The sequence below is a fragment of the Salvelinus fontinalis genome, unplaced genomic scaffold, assembly GCF_029448725.1.
Source record: "Salvelinus fontinalis isolate EN_2023a unplaced genomic scaffold, ASM2944872v1 scaffold_0054, whole genome shotgun sequence".
Lineage (NCBI taxonomy): Eukaryota > Metazoa > Chordata > Actinopteri > Salmoniformes > Salmonidae > Salvelinus > Salvelinus fontinalis.
The window spans coordinates 323350-342298 of record NW_026600263.1 but is presented as its reverse complement, the minus strand read 5'-3'; the positions used below and the strand labels follow the sequence as shown (position 1 = coordinate 342298).

General features: G+C 28.1%; 1 protein-coding gene across 1 annotated transcript in view; it reads left to right on the top strand.

Moving 5' to 3' along the window:
• The window catches only part of LOC129842577 (kinesin-like protein KIF1C), a gene marked incomplete at its 3' end in the record, with an annotated part of 100257 nt that overhangs the window by 44502 nt on the left and 36806 nt on the right, over positions 1–18949 (top strand). Inside the window, 3 exon segments of the mRNA XM_055911189.1 lie at positions 2885–3033; positions 3438–3694; positions 5548–5627. Of these exon segments, the coding sequence (XP_055767164.1) occupies positions 2885–3033; positions 3438–3694; positions 5548–5627 (486 nt within the window).

The following is an 18949-nucleotide window of genomic DNA, read 5'->3' as shown; positions in this document are numbered from 1 at the left end:
ATCAGTCTGTATATCAGTCTGTATATCAGTCTGTATATCAGTCTCCATGTGTCTGTCTATCAGTCTCCACGTGTCTGTATATCAGTCTCCATGTGTCTGTCTATCAGTCTGTATATCAGTCTGTATATCAGTCTGTATATCAGTCTGTATATCAGTCTCCACGTGTCTGTCTATCAGTCTCCATGTGTCTGTCTATCAGTCTGTATATCAGTCTGTATATCAGTCTGTATATCAGTCTGTCTATCAGTCTGTATATCAGTCTCCACGTGTCTGTATATCAGTCTCCATGTGTCTGTCTATCAGTCTCCATGTGTCTGTCTATCAGTCTGTATATCAGTCTGTATATCAGTCTGTATATCAGTCTGTATATCAGTCTCCACGTGTCTGTCTATCAGTCTCCATGTGTCTGTCTATCAGTCTGTATATCAGTCTGTCTATCAGTCTGTATATCAGTCTGTCTATCAGTCTGTCTATCAGTCTGTCTATCAGTCTCCATGTGTCTGTCTATCAGTCTGTCTATCAGTCTGTCTATCAGTCTGTCTATCAGTCTGTCTATCAGTCTGTCTATCAGTCTGTCTATCAGTCTGTCTATCAGTCTGTCTATCAGTCTGTCTATCAGTCTGTCTATCAGTCTGTATATCAGTCTGTCTATCAGTCTGTCTATCAGTCTCCACGTGTCTGTCTATCAGTCTGTCTATCAGTCTGTCTATCAGTCTGTATATCAGTCTGTCTATCAGTCTGTATATCAGTCTGTATATCAGTCTGTCTATCAGTCTGTCTATCAGTCTGCCTATCAGTCTGCCTATCAGTCTGTATATCAGTCTGTCTATCAGTCTGTCTATCAGTCTGTATATCAGTCTGTCTATCAGTCTGTATATCAGTCTGTATATCAGTCTCCACGTGTCTGTCTATCAGTCTCCACTTGTCTGCCTATCAGTCTGTCTATCAGTCTCCACTTGTCTGCCTATCAGTCTGTCTATCAGTCTCCATGTGTCTGTATATCAGTCTGTCTATCAGTCTCCATGTGTCTGTATATCAGTCTGTCTATCAGTCTCCATGTGTCTGTATATCAGTCTGTCTATCAGTCTCCATATGTCTGTGTATCAGTCTCCACTTGTCTGCCTATCAGTCTGTCTATCAGTCTGTCTATCAGTCTCCATGTGTCTGTATATCAGTCTGTATATCAGTCTCCATGTGTCTGTCTATCAGTCTGTATATCAGTCTGTATATCAGTCTGTATATCAGTCTCCATGTGTCTGTCTATCAGTCTCCATGTGTCTGTATATCAGTCTGTCTATCAGTCTGTATATCAGTCTGTATATCAGTCTGTATATCAGTCTGTATATCAGTCTCCATGTGTCTGTCTATCAGTCTGTCTATCAGTCTGTCTATCAGTCTGTATATCAGTCTCCATGTGTCTGTCTATCAGTCTCCATGTGTCTGTATATCAGTCTGTCTATCAGTCTGTATATCAGTCTGTATATCAGTCTCCATGTGTCTGTCTATCAGTCTCCATGTGTCTGTCTATCAGTCTGTCTATCAGTCTGTCTATCAGTCTCCATGTGTCTGTCTATCAGTCTGTATATCAGTCTGTATATCAGTCTGTATATCAGTCTCCATGTGTCTGTCTATCAGTCTCCATGTGTCTGTCTATCAGTCTGTATATCAGTCTGTCTATCAGTCTCCGTGTGTCTGTCTATCAGTCTCCACGTGTCTGTATATCAGTCTGTATATCAGTCTGTATATCAGTCTGTCTATCAGTCTGTATATCAGTCTCCACGTGTCTGTATATCAGTCTCCATGTGTCTGTCTATCAGTCTCCATGTGTCTGTCTATCAGTCTGTATATCAGTCTGTATATCAGTCTCCACGTGTCTGTCTATCAGTCTGTATATCAGTCTGTATATCAGTCTGTCTATCAGTCTGTCTATCAGTCTCCATGTGTCTGTCTATCAGTCTGTCTATCAGTCTGTATATCAGTCTGTATATCAGTCTGTCTATCAGTCTGTATATCAGTCTGTATATCAGTCTGTCTATCAGTCTGTCTATCAGTCTGTCTATCAGTCTGTATATCATTCTGTATATCAGTCTGTATATCAGTCTGTATATCAGTCTGTCTATCAGTCTGTCTATCAGTCTGTCTATCAGTCTGTCTATCAGTCTCCACGTGTCTGTCTATCAGTCTGTCTATCAGTCTGTCTATCAGTCTGTCTATCAGTCTGTATATCAGTCTGTCTATCAGTCTGCCTATCAGTCTGTATATCAGTCTGTCTATCAGTCTGCCTATCAGTCTGTATATCAGTCTGTCTATCAGTCTGTCTATCAGTCTGTCTATCAGTCTGTATATCAGTCTCCACTTGTCTGCCTATCAGTCTGTCTATCAGTCTCCACTTGTCTGCCTATCAGTCTGTCTATCAGTCTCCATGTGTCTGTATATCAGTCTGTCTATCAGTCTCCATGTGTCTGTATATCAGTCTGTCTATCAGTCTCCATGTGTCTGTATATCAGTCTGTCTATCAGTCTCCATATGTCTGTATATCAGTCTCCACTTGTCTGCCTATCCGTCTGTCTATCAGTCTCCACTTGTCTGTATATCAGTCTGTCTATCAGTCTCCATGTGTCTGTATATCAGTCTGTCTATCAGTCTCCATATGTCTGTATATCAGTCTCCACTTGTCTGCCTATCAGTCTGTCTATCAGTCTCCACTTGTCTGCCTATCAGTCTGTCTATCAGTCTCCATGTGCCTGTCTATCAGTCTCCATGTGTCTGTCTATCAGTCTGTCTATCAGTCTGTCTATCAGTCTCCATGTGTCTGTCTATCAGTCTGTCTATCAGTCTCCAGGTGCCTGTCTATCAGTCTCCATGTGTGTCTCTCTCTCTCTAGGTATGCGGACCGTGCCAAGCAGATCAGGTGTAATGCTATAATCAATGAGGATCCCAACGCAAGATTGATCAGAGAACTGAAAGAAGAAGTCAACAGACTGAGAGACCTGCTGTTCTCACAGGGGCTGTCTGAACTACTGGCTGTAACAGGTAACAAACACTGCTGTTCTCACAGGGGCTGTCTGAACTACTGGCTGTAACAGGTAACAAACACACAGACCTCTGACACGTCTCTCTCTCTCTCTCTCTCTCTCTCTCTGTGTCTCTCTCTCTCTCTCTGTCTCTCTCTCTCTCTGTCTCTCTCTCTCTCTGTCTCTCTCTCTCTCTCTGTCTCTCTCTCTCTCTGTCTCTCTCTCTCTCTCTGTCTCTCTCTCTCTCTGTCTCTCTCTCTCTCTCTCTCTGTCTCTCTGTCTCTCTGTCTCTCTGTCTCTCTCTCTGTCTCTCTCTCTCTCTCTGTCTCTCTCTCTCTCTGTCTCTCTCTCTCTCTCTCTCTGTCTCTCTGTCTCTCTGTCTCTCTGTCTCTCTCTCTGTCTCTCTCTCTGTCTCTCTCTCAGGTGGAGAGGTGAACAACAACAGTACTCTGGGCTCCTCCCCCTCAGGCCCGCCAACCAACCAGTCAATCACTGCTAACGGCCAATCAGATGCCCCACGAAACCCTGCCCAAGATTCTAACTCTGCCCCTGACCCTGACGAAGACTCCACCCCTGACGGAGGCGCTGATCACATGACTGATGACATGACGGCGGACTTTGCTGAAGGGGAGGAGCTTGTTGAGACCATCAGTAAAGAGGAGGTGGCTGAGAGACTGGAGGTTTGCACAATATCTGTTTACTGTACTAGACTTCTGTCTCTAATAGTCTACTAGTTTACTGTACTAGACTTCTGTCTCTACTAGTCTACTAGTTTACTGTACTAGACTTCTGTCTCTACTAGTCTACTAGTTTACTGTATTAGACTTCTGTCTCTACTAGTCTACTAGTTTACTGTACTAGACTTCTGTCTCTACTAGTCTACTAGTTTACTGTATTAGACTTCTGTCTCTACTAGTCTACTAGTTTACTGTACTAGACTTCTGTCTCTACTAGTCTACTAGTTTACTGTACTAGACTTCTGTCTCTACTAGTCTACTAGTTTACTGTATTAGACTTCTGTCTCTACTAGTCTACTAGTTTACTGTACTAGACTTCTGTCTCTACTAGTCTACTAGTTTACTGTACTAGACTTCTGTCTCTACTAGTCTACTAGTTTACTGTACTAGACTTCTGTCTCTACTAGTCTACTAGTTTACTGTACTAGACTTCTGTCTCTACTAGTCTACTAGTTTACTGTACTAGACTTCTGTCTCTACTAGTCTACTAGTTTACTGTATTAGACTTCTGTCTCTACTAGTCTACTAGTTTACTGTACTAGACTTCTGTCTCTACTAGTCTACTAGTTTACTGTACTAGACTTCTGTCTCTACTAGTTTAGTTTACTGTGCTAGACTTCTGTCTCTACTAGTCTACTAGTTTACTGTACTAGACTTCTGTCTCTACTAGTCTACTAGTTTACTGTACTAGACTTCTCTCTACTAGTCTACTAGTTTACTGTACTAGACTTCTGTCTCTACTAGTCTACTAGTTTACTGTACTAGACTTCTGTCTCTACTAGTCTACTAGTTTACTGTACTAGACTTCTGTCTCTACTAGTCTACTAGTTTACTGCACTAGACTTCTGTCTCTACTAGTCTACTAGTTTACTGTATTAGACTTCTGTCTCTACTAGTCTACTAGTTTACTGTACTAGACTTCTGTCTCTACTAGTCTACTAGTTTACTGTACTAGACTTCTGTCTCTACTAGTTTAGTTTACTGTGCTAGACTTCTGTCTCTACTAGTCTACTAGTTTACTGTACTAGACTTCTGTCTCTACTAGTCTACTAGTTTACTGTACTAGACGTCTGTCTCTACTAGTCTACTAGTTTACTGTACTAGACTTCTGTCTCTACTAGTCTACTAGTTTACTGTACTAGACTTCTGTCTCTACTAGTCTACTAGTTTACTGTACTAGACTTCTGTCTCTACTAGTTTACTAGTTTACTGTGCTAGACTTCTGTCTCTACTAGTTTAGTTTACTGTACTAGACTTCTGTCTCTACTAGTCTACTAGTTTACTGTACTAGACTTCTGTCTCTACTAGTCTACTAGTTTACTGTACTAGACTTCTGTCTCTACTAGTTTAGTTTACTGTGCTAGACTTCTGTCTCTACTAGTTTACTAGTTTACTGTACTAGACTTCTGTCTCTACTAGTTTACTAGTTTACTGTGCTAGACTTCTGTCTCTACTAGTTTAGTTTACTGTGCTAGACTTCTGTCTCTACTAGTCTACTAGTTTACTGTACTAGACTTCTGTCTCTACTAGTCTACTAGTTTACTGTACTAGACTTCTGTCTCTACTAGTTTAGTTTACTGTGCTAGACTTCTGTCTCTACTAGTCTACTAGTTTACTGTACTAGACTTCTGTCTCTACTAGTTTAGTTTACTGTGCTAGACTTCTGTCTCTACTAGTTTACTAGTTTACTGTACTAGACTTCTGTCTCTACTAGTTTAGTTTACTGTACTAGACTTCTGTCTCTACTAGTTTAGTTTACTATGTCTGATTCTGGGTTCTGATGGGTTGTTGTCTAGGAGACTGAGAAGATCATTGCTGAGCTGAACGAGACATGGGAGGAGAAACTGAGGAAGACTGAATCTATACGACATGAGAGGTGAGAGAGGGGGAGAGTGGAGGCTAGGGAGGTGGAGAGGGGGAGAGGTGAGAGAGGGGGAGAGTGAAGGCTAGAGAGGGAGAAAGGGAGAGAGTGAAGGCTAGAGAGGTGGAGAGAGGGGGAGAGGGGGAGAGTGAAGGCTAGAGAGGTGGAGAGGGAGAGAGACAGAGAGAGAGAGACAGAGAGGAATAGAGAGAGAGGAATAGAGAGAGAGGAAGAGAGAGAGAGAGAGAGAGACAGAGAGAGAGAGACAGAGAGGAATAGAGAGAGAGAGAGGAATAGAGAGAGAGAGAGAGAGAGAGAGAGAGAGTGAAGGCTAAAGAGGGAGAGAGAGAGAGACAGAGAGGAATAGAGAGAGAGAGAGAGAGAGAGAGTGAAGGCTAAAGAGGGAGAGAGAGAGAGAGAGAGACAGAGTGAGAGAGAGAGAGAGAGAGAGACAGAGAACAGAGTGAGGACAGTTGCTTAAGTTACCAACCACACAAAAACACAAATATAATCCTTAAAAGATGTTGTATTGTATTATAGATGTTGTATTATAGATGTTGTATTGTATTATAGATGTTGTATTGTATTATAGATGTTGTGTTGTATTATAGATGTTGTATTGTATTATAGATGTTGTATTGTATTATAGATGTTGTATTATAGATGTTGTATTATATATGTTGTATTGTATTATAGATGTTGTATTGTATTATAGATGTTGTATTCTAGATGTTGTATTATAGATGTTGTATTATAGATGTTGTATTATAGATGTTGTATTATAGATGTTGTATTATAGATGTTGTATTGTATTATAGATGTTGTATTGTATTATAGATGTTGTGTTGTATTATAGATGTTGTATTATAGATGTTGTATTATAGATGTTGTATTGTGTTATAGATGTTGTATTGTATTATAGATATTGTATTATAGATGTTGTATTATATTATAGATGTTGTATTATAGATGTTGTATTGTATTATAGATGTTGTATTGTATTATAGATGTTGTATTATAGATGTTGTATTGTATTATAGATGTTGTATTATAGATGTTGTATTATAGATGTTGTATTGTATTATAGATGTTGTATTGTATTATAGATGTTGTATTATAGATGTTGTATTATAGATGTTGTATTTTAGATGTTGTATTGTATTATAGATGTTGTTTTATAGATGTTGTATTGTAGATGTTGTATTATAGATGTTGTATTGTATTATAGATGTTGTATTGTATTATAGATATTGTATTATAGATGTTGTATTATATTATAGATGTTGTATTATAGATGTTGTATTGTATTATAGATGTTGTATTGTATTATAGATGTTGTATTATAGATGTTGTATTGTATTATAGATGTTGTATTATAGATGTTGTATTATAGATGTTGTATTGTATTATAGATGTTGTATTGTATTATAGATGTTGTATTATAGATGTTGTATTATAGATGTTGTATTGTATTATAGATGTTGTATTGTATTATAGATGTTGTATTATAGATGTTGTATTGTATTACAGATGTTGTATTGTATTATAGATGTTGTATTGTATTATAGATGTTGTATTATAGATGTTGTATTATAGATGTTGTATTATAGATGTTGTATTGTATTATAGATGTTGTGTTGTATTATAGATGTTGTATTGTGTTATAGATGTTGTATTATAGATGTTGTATTATAGATGTTGTATTGTATTATAGATGTTGTATTATAGATGTTGTATTGTATTATAGATGTTGTATTGTATTATAGATGTTGTGTTATAGATGTTGTATTATATTATAGATGTTGTATTATAGATGTTGTATTGTATTATAGATGTTGTATTATAGATGTTGTATTGTATTATAGATGTTGTATTGTATTATAGATGTTGTATTATAGATGTTGTATTGTATTATAGATGTTGTATTATATTATAGATGTTGTGTTGTATTATAGATGTTGTATTATAGATGTTGTATTATAGATGTTGTATTATAGATGTTGTATTATAGATGTTGAATTATATTATAGATGTTGTATTATAGATGTTGTATTATAGATGTTGTATTGTATTATAGATGTTGTATTATAGATGTTGTATTATAGATGTTGTATTGTATTATAGATGTTGTATTGTATTATAGATGTTGTATTGTATTATAGCTGTTGTATTGTATTATAGCTGTTGTATTATAGATGTTGTATTACAGATGTTGTATTGTATTATAGATGTTGTGTTATAGATGTTGTATTATATTATAGATGTTGTATTGTATTATAGATGTTGTATTGTATTATAGATGTTGTATTGTATTATAGATGTTGTATTGTATTATAGATGTTGTATTGTATTATAGATGTTGTATTGTATTATAGATGTTGTATTATATTATAGATGTTGTGTTGTATTATAGATGTTGTATTGTATTATAGATGTTGTATTATAGATGTTGTATTGTATTATAGATGTTGTATTGTATTATAGATGTTGTATTGTATTATAGATGTTGTATTATAGATGTTGTATTGTATTATAGATGTTGTATTATATTATAGATGTTGTGTTGTATTATAGATGTTGTATTATAGATGTTGTATTATAGATGTTGTATTATAGATGTTGTATTATATTATAGATGTTGTATTATAGATGTTGTATTATAGATGTTGTATTGTATTATAGATGTTGTATTATAGATGTTGTATTGTATTATAGATGTTGTATTATAGATGTTGTATTATAGATGTTGTATTATATTATAGATGTTGTATTATAGATGTTGTATTATAGATGTTGTATTGTATTATAGATGTTGTGTTGTATTATAGATGTTGTATTATAGATGTTGTATTGTATTATAGATGTTGTATTATAGATGTTGTATTATATTATAGATGTTGTATTGTATTATAGATGTTGTATTATAGATGTTGTATTGTATTATAGATGTTGTGTTGTATTATAGATGTTGTATTATAGATGTTGTATTATATTATAGATGTTGTATTGTATTATAGATGTTGTATTATATTATAGATGTTGTATTGTATTATAGATGTTGTATTATAGATGTTGTATTATAGATGTTGTATTATAGATGTTGTATTATAAATGTTGTATTATAGATGTTGTGTTGTATTATAGATGTTGTGTTGTATTATAGATGTTGTATTATAGATGTTGTATTATAGATGTTGTATTATAGATGTTGTATTATAGATGTTGTATTATAGATGTTGTATTATAGATGTTGTATTGTATTATAGATGTTGTATTATATTATAGATGTTGTATTGTATTATAGATGTTGTATTATAGATGTTGTATTATAGATGTTGTATTGTATTATAGATGTTGTATTATAGATGTTGTATTGTATTATAGATGTTGTATTGTATTATAGATGTTGTATTGTATTATAGATGTTGTATTATAGATGTTGTGTTGTATTATAGATGTTGTATTATAGATGTTGTGTTGTATTATAGATGTTGTATTATAGATGTTGTATTGTATTATAGATGTTGTATTGTATTATAGATGTTGTATTGTATTATAGATGTTGTATTATAGATGTTGTATTATAGATGTTGTATTGTATTATAGATGTTGTGTTATAGATGTTGTATTATAGATGTTGTATTATAGATGTTGTATTATATTATAGATGTTGTATTATAGATGTTGTATTGTATTATAGATGTTGTATTATAGATGTTGTATTATAGATGTTGTGTTGTATTATAGATGTTGTATTATAGATGTTGTATTATAGATGTTGTGTTATAGATGTTGTATTATAGATGTTGTATTATAGATGTTGTATTATATTATAGATGTTGTATTATAGATGTTGTATTGTATTATAGATGTTGTATTATAGATGTTGTATTATAGATGTTGTGTTGTATTACAGATGTTGTATTGTATTATAGATGTTGTATTGTATTATAGATGTTGTATTATAGATGTTGTATTATAGATGTTGTATTATAGATGTTGTATTGTATTATAGATGTTGTGTTGTATTATAGATGTTGTATTGTGTTATAGATGTTGTATTATAGATGTTGTATTATAGATGTTGTATTGTATTATAGATGTTGTATTATAGATGTTGTATTGTATTATAGATGTTGTATTGTATTATAGATGTTGTGTTATAGATGTTGTATTATATTATAGATGTTGTATTATAGATGTTGTATTGTATTATAGATGTTGTATTATAGATGTTGTATTGTATTATAGATGTTGTATTGTATTATAGATGTTGTATTATAGATGTTGTATTGTATTATAGATGTTGTATTATATTATAGATGTTGTGTTGTATTATAGATGTTGTATTATAGATGTTGTATTATAGATGTTGTATTATAGATGTTGTATTATAGATGTTGAATTATATTATAGATGTTGTATTATAGATGTTGTATTATAGATGTTGTATTGTATTATAGATGTTGTATTATAGATGTTGTATTATAGATGTTGTATTGTATTATAGATGTTGTATTGTATTATAGATGTTGTATTGTATTATAGCTGTTGTATTGTATTATAGCTGTTGTATTATAGATGTTGTATTACAGATGTTGTATTGTATTATAGATGTTGTGTTATAGATGTTGTATTATATTATAGATGTTGTATTGTATTATAGATGTTGTATTGTATTATAGATGTTGTATTGTATTATAGATGTTGTATTGTATTATAGATGTTGTATTGTATTATAGATGTTGTATTGTATTATAGATGTTGTATTATATTATAGATGTTGTGTTGTATTATAGATGTTGTATTGTATTATAGATGTTGTATTATAGATGTTGTATTGTATTATAGATGTTGTATTGTATTATAGATGTTGTATTGTATTATAGATGTTGTATTATAGATGTTGTATTGTATTATAGATGTTGTATTATATTATAGATGTTGTGTTGTATTATAGATGTTGTATTATAGATGTTGTATTATAGATGTTGTATTATAGATGTTGTATTATATTATAGATGTTGTATTATAGATGTTGTATTATAGATGTTGTATTGTATTATAGATGTTGTATTATAGATGTTGCATTGTATTATAGATGTTGTATTATAGATGTTGTATTATAGATGTTGTATTATATTATAGATGTTGTATTATAGATGTTGTATTATAGATGTTGTATTGTATTATAGATGTTGTGTTGTATTATAGATGTTGTATTATAGATGTTGTATTGTATTATAGATGTTGTATTATAGATGTTGTATTATATTATAGATGTTGTATTGTATTATAGATGTTGTATTATAGATGTTGTATTGTATTATAGATGTTGTGTTGTATTATAGATGTTGTATTATAGATGTTGTATTATATTATAGATGTTGTATTGTATTATAGATGTTGTATTATATTATAGATGTTGTATTGTATTATAGATGTTGTATTATAGATGTTGTATTATAGATGTTGTATTATAGATGTTGTATTATAAATGTTGTATTATAGATGTTGTGTTGTATTATAGATGTTGTGTTGTATTATAGATGTTGTATTATAGATGTTGTATTATAGATGTTGTATTATAGATGTTGTATTATAGATGTTGTATTATAGATGTTGTATTATAGATGTTGTATTGTATTATAGATGTTGTATTATATTATAGATGTTGTATTGTATTATAGATGTTGTATTATAGATGTTGTATTATAGATGTTGTATTGTATTATAGATGTTGTATTATAGATGTTGTATTGTATTATAGATGTTGTATTGTATTATAGATGTTGTATTGTATTATAGATGTTGTATTATAGATGTTGTGTTGTATTATAGATGTTGTATTATAGATGTTGTGTTGTATTATAGATGTTGTATTATAGATGTTGTATTGTATTATAGATGTTGTATTGTATTATAGATGTTGTATTGTATTATAGATGTTGTATTATAGATGTTGTATTATAGATGTTGTATTGTATTATAGATGTTGTGTTATAGATGTTGTATTATAGATGTTGTATTATAGATGTTGTATTATATTATAGATGTTGTATTATAGATGTTGTATTGTATTATAGATGTTGTATTATAGATGTTGTATTATAGATGTTGTGTTGTATTATAGATGTTGTATTATAGATGTTGTATTATAGATGTTGTGTTATAGATGTTGTATTATAGATGTTGTATTATAGATGTTGTATTATATTATAGATGTTGTATTATAGATGTTGTATTGTATTATAGATGTTGTATTATAGATGTTGTATTATAGATGTTGTGTTGTATTATAGATGTTGTATTATAGATGTTGTATTATATTATAGATGTTGTGTTATAGATGTTGTATTATATTATAGATGTTGTGTTGTATTGTAGATGTTGTATTATAGATGTTGTATTATAGATGTTGTATTGTATTATAGATGTTGTATTGTATTATAGATGTTGTATTGTATTATAGATGTTGTATTATAAATGTTGTATTATAGATGTTGTGTTATAGATGTTGTATTATATTATAGATGTTGTGTTGTATTATAGATGTTGTATTATAGATGTTGTATTATAGATGTTGTATTGTATTATAGATGTTGTATTATAGATGTTGTATTGTATTATAGATGTTGTATTATAGATGTTGTGTTGTATTATAGATGTTGTATTATAGATGTTGTGTTGTATTATAGATGTTGTATTATAGATGTTGTATTGTATTATAGATGTTGTATTGTATTATAGATGTTGTATTGTATTATAGATGTTGTATTATAGATGTTGTATTGTATTATAAATGTTGTATTGTATTATAGATGTTGTATTGTATTATAGATGTTGTATTATAGATGTTGTATTGTATTATAGATGTTGTATTGTATTATAGATGTTGTATTGTATTGTAGATGTTGTATTGTATTATAGATGTTGTATTATAGATATTGTATTATAGATGTTGTGTTGTATTATAGATGTTGTATTATATTATAGATGTTGTATTATAGATATTGTATTATAGATGTTGTATTGTATTATAGATGTTGTATTATAGATATTGTATTATAGATGTTGTGTTGTATTATAGATGTTGTATTGTATTATAGATGTTGTATTGTATTATAGATGTTGTATTATAGATGTTGTATTATAGATATTGTATTATAGATGTTGTATTATATTATAGATGTTGTATTGTATTATAGATGTTGTATTGTATTATAGATGTTGTATTATAGATGTTGTATTATAGATGTTGTATTATAGATATTGTATTATAGATGTTGTATTATAGATATTGTATTATAGATGTTGTATTATATTATAGATGTTGTATTGTATTATAGATGTTGTATTATAGATGTTGTATTATAGATGTTGTATTATAGATGTTGTATTATAGATATTGTATTATAGATGTTGTATTATAGATGTTGTATTGTATTATAGATGTTGTATTGTATTATAGATGTTGTATTATAGATGTTGTATTGTATTATAGATGTTGTATTATAGATATTGTATTATAGATGTTGTATTATATTATAGATGTTGTATTGTATTATAGATGTTGTATTGTATTGTAGATGTTGTATTATAGATATTGTATTATAGATGTTGTATTGTATTATAGATGTTGTATTATAGATATTGTATTATAGATGTTGTGTTGTATTATAGATGTTGTATTATAGATGTTGTATTATAGATGTTGTATTGTATTATAGATGTTGTATTGTATTATAGATGTTGTATTGTATTATAGATGTTGTATTATAGATGTTGTATTATAGATGTTGTATTGTATTATAGATGTTGTATTATAGATGTTGTATTGTATTATAGATGTTGTATTGTATTATAGATGTTGTGTTGTATTATAGATGTTGTATTGTATTATAGATGTTGTATTGTATTATAGATGTTGTATTATAGATGTTGTATTGTATTATAGATGTTGTATTGTATTATAGATGTTGTATTGTATTATAGATGTTGTATTGTATTGTAGATGTTGTATTATAGATGTTGTATTGTATTATAGATGTTGTATTATAGATGTTGTATTATAGATGTTGTATTGTATTATAGATGTTGTATTATAGATGTTGTATTGTATTATAGATGTTGTATTGTATTATAGATGTTGTATTATAGATGTTGTGTTGTATTATAGATGTTGTATTGTATTATAGATGTTGTATTATAGATGTTGTATTATAGATGTTGTATTATAGATGTTGTATTGTATTATAGATGTTGTATTATAGATGTTGTATTGTATTATAGATGTTGTATTGTATTATAGATGTTGTATTGTATTATAGATGTATTATAGATGTTGTATTGTATTATAGATGTTGTATTGTATTATAGATGTTGTATTATAGATGTTGTATTATAGATGTTGTATTGTATTATAGATGTTGTATTATAGATGTTGTATTGTATTATAGATGTTGTGTTGTATTTTAGATGTTGTATTGTATTATAGATGTTGTATTATAGATGTTGTATTATAGATGTTGTATTATAGATGTTGTATTGTATTATAGATGTTGTATTGTATTATAGATGTTGTATTGTATTATAGATGTTGTATTGTATTATAGATGTTGTATTGTATTATAGATGTTGTATTATAGATGTTGTGTTATATTATAGATGTTGTATTGTATTATAGATGTTTTATTATAGATGTTGTATTATAGATGTTGTATTATAGATGTTGTATTGTATTATAGATGTTGTATTGTATTATAGATGTTTTATTATAGATGTTGTATTATAGATGTTGTATTATAGATGTTGTATTGTATTATAGATGTTGTATTCTATTATAGATGTTGTATTATAGATGTTGTATTGTATTATAGATGTTGTGTTATAGATGTTGTATTGTATTATAGATATTGTATTATAGATGTTGTATTGTATTATAGATGTTGTATTATAGATGTTGTATTGTATTATAGATGTTGTATTGTATTATAGATGTTGTATTATAGATGTTGTATTGTATTATAGATGTTGTATTATAGATGTTGTATTGTATTATAGATGTTGTATTGTATTATAGATGTTGTGTTGTATTATAGATGTTGTATTGTATTATAGATGTTGTGTTGTATTATAGATGTTGTATTATAGATGTTGTATTGTATTATAGATGTTGTATTGTATTATAGATGTTGTATTGTATTATAGATGTTGTATTATAGATGTTGTATTGTATTATAGATGTTGTATTATAGATGTTGTATTATAGATGTTGTATTATAGATGTTGTATTGTGTTATAGATGTTGTATTATAGATGTTGTATTGTATTATAGATGTTGTATTATAGATGTTGTATTATAGATGTTGTATTATAGATGTTGTATTGTGTTATAGATGTTGTATTGTGTTATAGATGTTGTATTGTATTATAGATGTTGTATTGTATTATAGATGTTGTGTTGTATTATAGATGTTGTGTTGTATTATAGATGTTGTATTATAGATGTTGTGTTGTATTATAGATGTTGTATTATAGATGTTGTATTGTGTTATAGATGTTGTATTATAGATGTTGTATTGTATTATAGATGTTGTATTGTGTTATAGATGTTGTATTGTATTATAGATGTTGTGTTGTATTTTAGATGTTGTATTGTATTATAGATGTTGTATTATAGATGTTGTATTGTAGATGTTGTATTATAGATGTTGTATTGTATTATAGATGTTGTGTTGTATTATAGATGTTGTATTATAGATGTTGTATTGTATTATAGATGTTGTATTGTATTATAGATGTTGTATTATAGATGTTGTGTTGTATTATAGATGTTGTATTATAGATGTTGTGTTGTATTATAGATGTTGTATTATAGATGTTGTATTGTATTATAGATGTTGTATTGTGTTATAGATGTTGTGTTATAGATGTTGTATTGTATTATAGATGTTGTATTGTATTATAGATGTTGTATTGTATTATAGATGTTGTGTTGTATTTTAGATGTTGTATTGTATTATAGATGTTGTTTTATAGATGTTGTATTGTAGATGTTGTATTATAGATGTTGTATTGTATTATAGATGTTGTATTGTATTATAGATGTTGTATTATAGATGTTGTATTCTAGATGTTGTATTCTAGATGTTGTATTATATTATAGATGTTGTATTGTATTATAGATGTTGTATTGTATTATAGATGTTGTATTGTATTATAGATGTTGTATTATAGATGTTGTATTATAGATATTGTATTATAGATGTTGTATTATAGATATTGTATTATAGATGTTGTATTATATTATAGATGTTGTATTGTATTATAGATGTTGTATTGTATTATAGATGTTGTATTATAGATGTTGTATTATAGATATTGTATTATAGATGTTGTATTATATTATAGATGTTGTATTGTATTATAGATGTTGTATTGTATTATAGATGTTGTATTGTATTATAGATGTTGTATTATAGATGTTGTATTATAGATATTGTATTATAGATGTTGTATTATAGATATTGTATTATAGATGTTGTATTATATTATAGATGTTGTATTGTATTATAGATGTTGTATTATAGATGTTGTATTATAGATGTTGTATTATAGATGTTGTATTATAGATGTTGTATTATAGATATTGTATTATAGATGTTGTATTATAGATGTTGTATTGTATTATAGATGTTGTATTGTATTATAGATGTTGTATTATAGATGTTGTATTGTATTATAGATGTTGTATTATAGATATTGTATTATAGATGTTGTATTATATTATAGATGTTGTATTATATTATAGATGTTGTATTGTATTATAGATGTTGTATTGTATTGTAGATGTTGTATTATAGATATTGTATTATAGATGTTGTATTGTATTATAGATGTTGTATTATAGATATTGTATTATAGATGTTGTGTTGTATTATAGATGTTGTATTATAGATGTTGTATTATAGATGTTGTATTGTATTATAGATGTTGTATTGTATTATAGATGTTGTATTGTATTATAGATGTTGTATTATAGATGTTGTATTATAGATGTTGTATTGTATTATAGATGTTGTATTATAGATGTTGTATTGTATTATAGATGTTGTATTGTATTATAGATGTTGTATTGTATTATAGATGTTGTATTGTATTATAGATGTTGTATTATAGATGTTGTATTGTATTATAGATGTTGTATTATAGATGTTGTATTATAGATGTTGTATTGTATTATAGATGTTGTATTATAGATGTTGTATTGTATTATAGATGTTGTATTGTATTATAGATGTTGTATTGTATTATAGATGTTGTGTTGTATTATAGATGTTGTATTGTATTATAGATGTTGTATTATAGATGTTGTATTATAGATGTTGTATTATAGATGTTGTATTGTATTATAGATGTTGTATTATAGATGTTGTATTGTATTATAGATGTTGTATTGTATTATAGATGTTGTATTGTATTATAGATGTTGTGTTGTATTATAGATGTTGTATTGTATTATAGATGTTGTATTATAGATGTTGTATTATAGATGTTGTATTATAGATGTTGTATTGTATTATAGATGTTGTATTATAGATGTTGTATTGTATTATAGATGTTGTATTGTATTATAGATGTTGTATTGTATTATAGATGTATTATAGATGTTGTATTGTATTATAGATGTTGTATTGTATTATAGATGTTGTATTGTATTATAGATGTTGTATTATTGATGTTGTATTATAGATGTTGTATTATAGATGTTGTATTGTATTATAGATGTTGTATTATAGATGTTGTATTGTATTATAGATGTTGTGTTGTATTTTAGATGTTGTATTGTATTATAGATGTTGTATTATAGATGTTGTATTATAGATGTTGTATTATAGATGTTGTATTGTATTATAGATGTTGTATTGTATTATAGATGTTGTATTGTATTATAGATGTTGTATTGTATTATAGATGTTGTATTGTATTATAGATGTTGTATTGTATTATAGATGTTGTATTATAGATGTTGTGTTATATTATAGATGTTGTATTGTATTATAGATGTTTTATTATAGATGTTGTATTATAGATGTTGTATTATAGATGTTGTATTGTATTATAGATGTTGTATTGTATTATAGATGTTTTATTATAGATGTTGTATTATAGATGTTGTATTATAGATGTTGTATTGTATTATAGATGTTGTATTCTATTATAGATGTTGTATTATAGATGTTGTATTGTATTATAGATGTTGTGTTATAGATGTTGTATTGTATTATAGATATTGTATTATAGATGTTGTATTGTATTATAGATGTTGTATTATAGATGTTGTATTGTATTATAGATGTTGTATTGTATTATAGATATTGTATTATAGATGTTGTATTGTATTATAGATGTTGTATTATAGATGTTGTATTGTATTATAGATGTTGTATTGTATTATAGATGTTGTATTATAGATGTTGTATTGTATTATAGATGTTGTATTATAGATGTTGTATTGTATTATAGATGTTGTATTGTATTATAGATGTTGTGTTGTATTATAGATGTTGTATTGTATTATAGATGTTGTGTTGTATTATAGATGTTGTATTATAGATGTTGTATTGTATTATAGATGTTGTATTGTATTATAGATGTTGTATTGTATTATAGATGTTGTATTATAGATGTTGTATTGTATTATAGATGTTGTATTATAGATGTTGTATTATAGATGTTGTATTATAGATGTTGTATTGTGTTATAGATGTTGTATTATAGATGTTGTATTGTATTATAGATGTTGTATTATAGATGTTGTATTATAGATGTTGTATTATAGATGTTGTATTGTGTTATAGATGTTGTATTGTGTTATAGATGTTGTATTGTATTATAGATGTTGTATTGTATTATAGATGTTGTATTGTATTATAGATGTTGTATTATAGATGTTGTATTGTATTATAGATGTTGTATTATAGATGTTGTATTATAGATGTTGTATTATAGATGTTGTATTGTGTTATAGATGTTGTATTATAGATGTTGTATTGTATTATAGATGTTGTATTATAGATGTTGTATTATAGATGTTGTATTATAGATGTTGTATTGTGTTATAGATGTTGTATTGTGTTATAGATGTTGTATTGTATTATAGATGTTGTATTGTATTATAGATGTTGTGTTGTATTATAGATGTTGTGTTGTATTATAGATGTTGTATTATAGATGTTGTGTTGTATTATAGATGTTGTATTATAGATGTTGTATTGTGTTATAGATGTTGTATTATAGATGTTGTATTGTATTATAGATGTTGTGTTGTATTT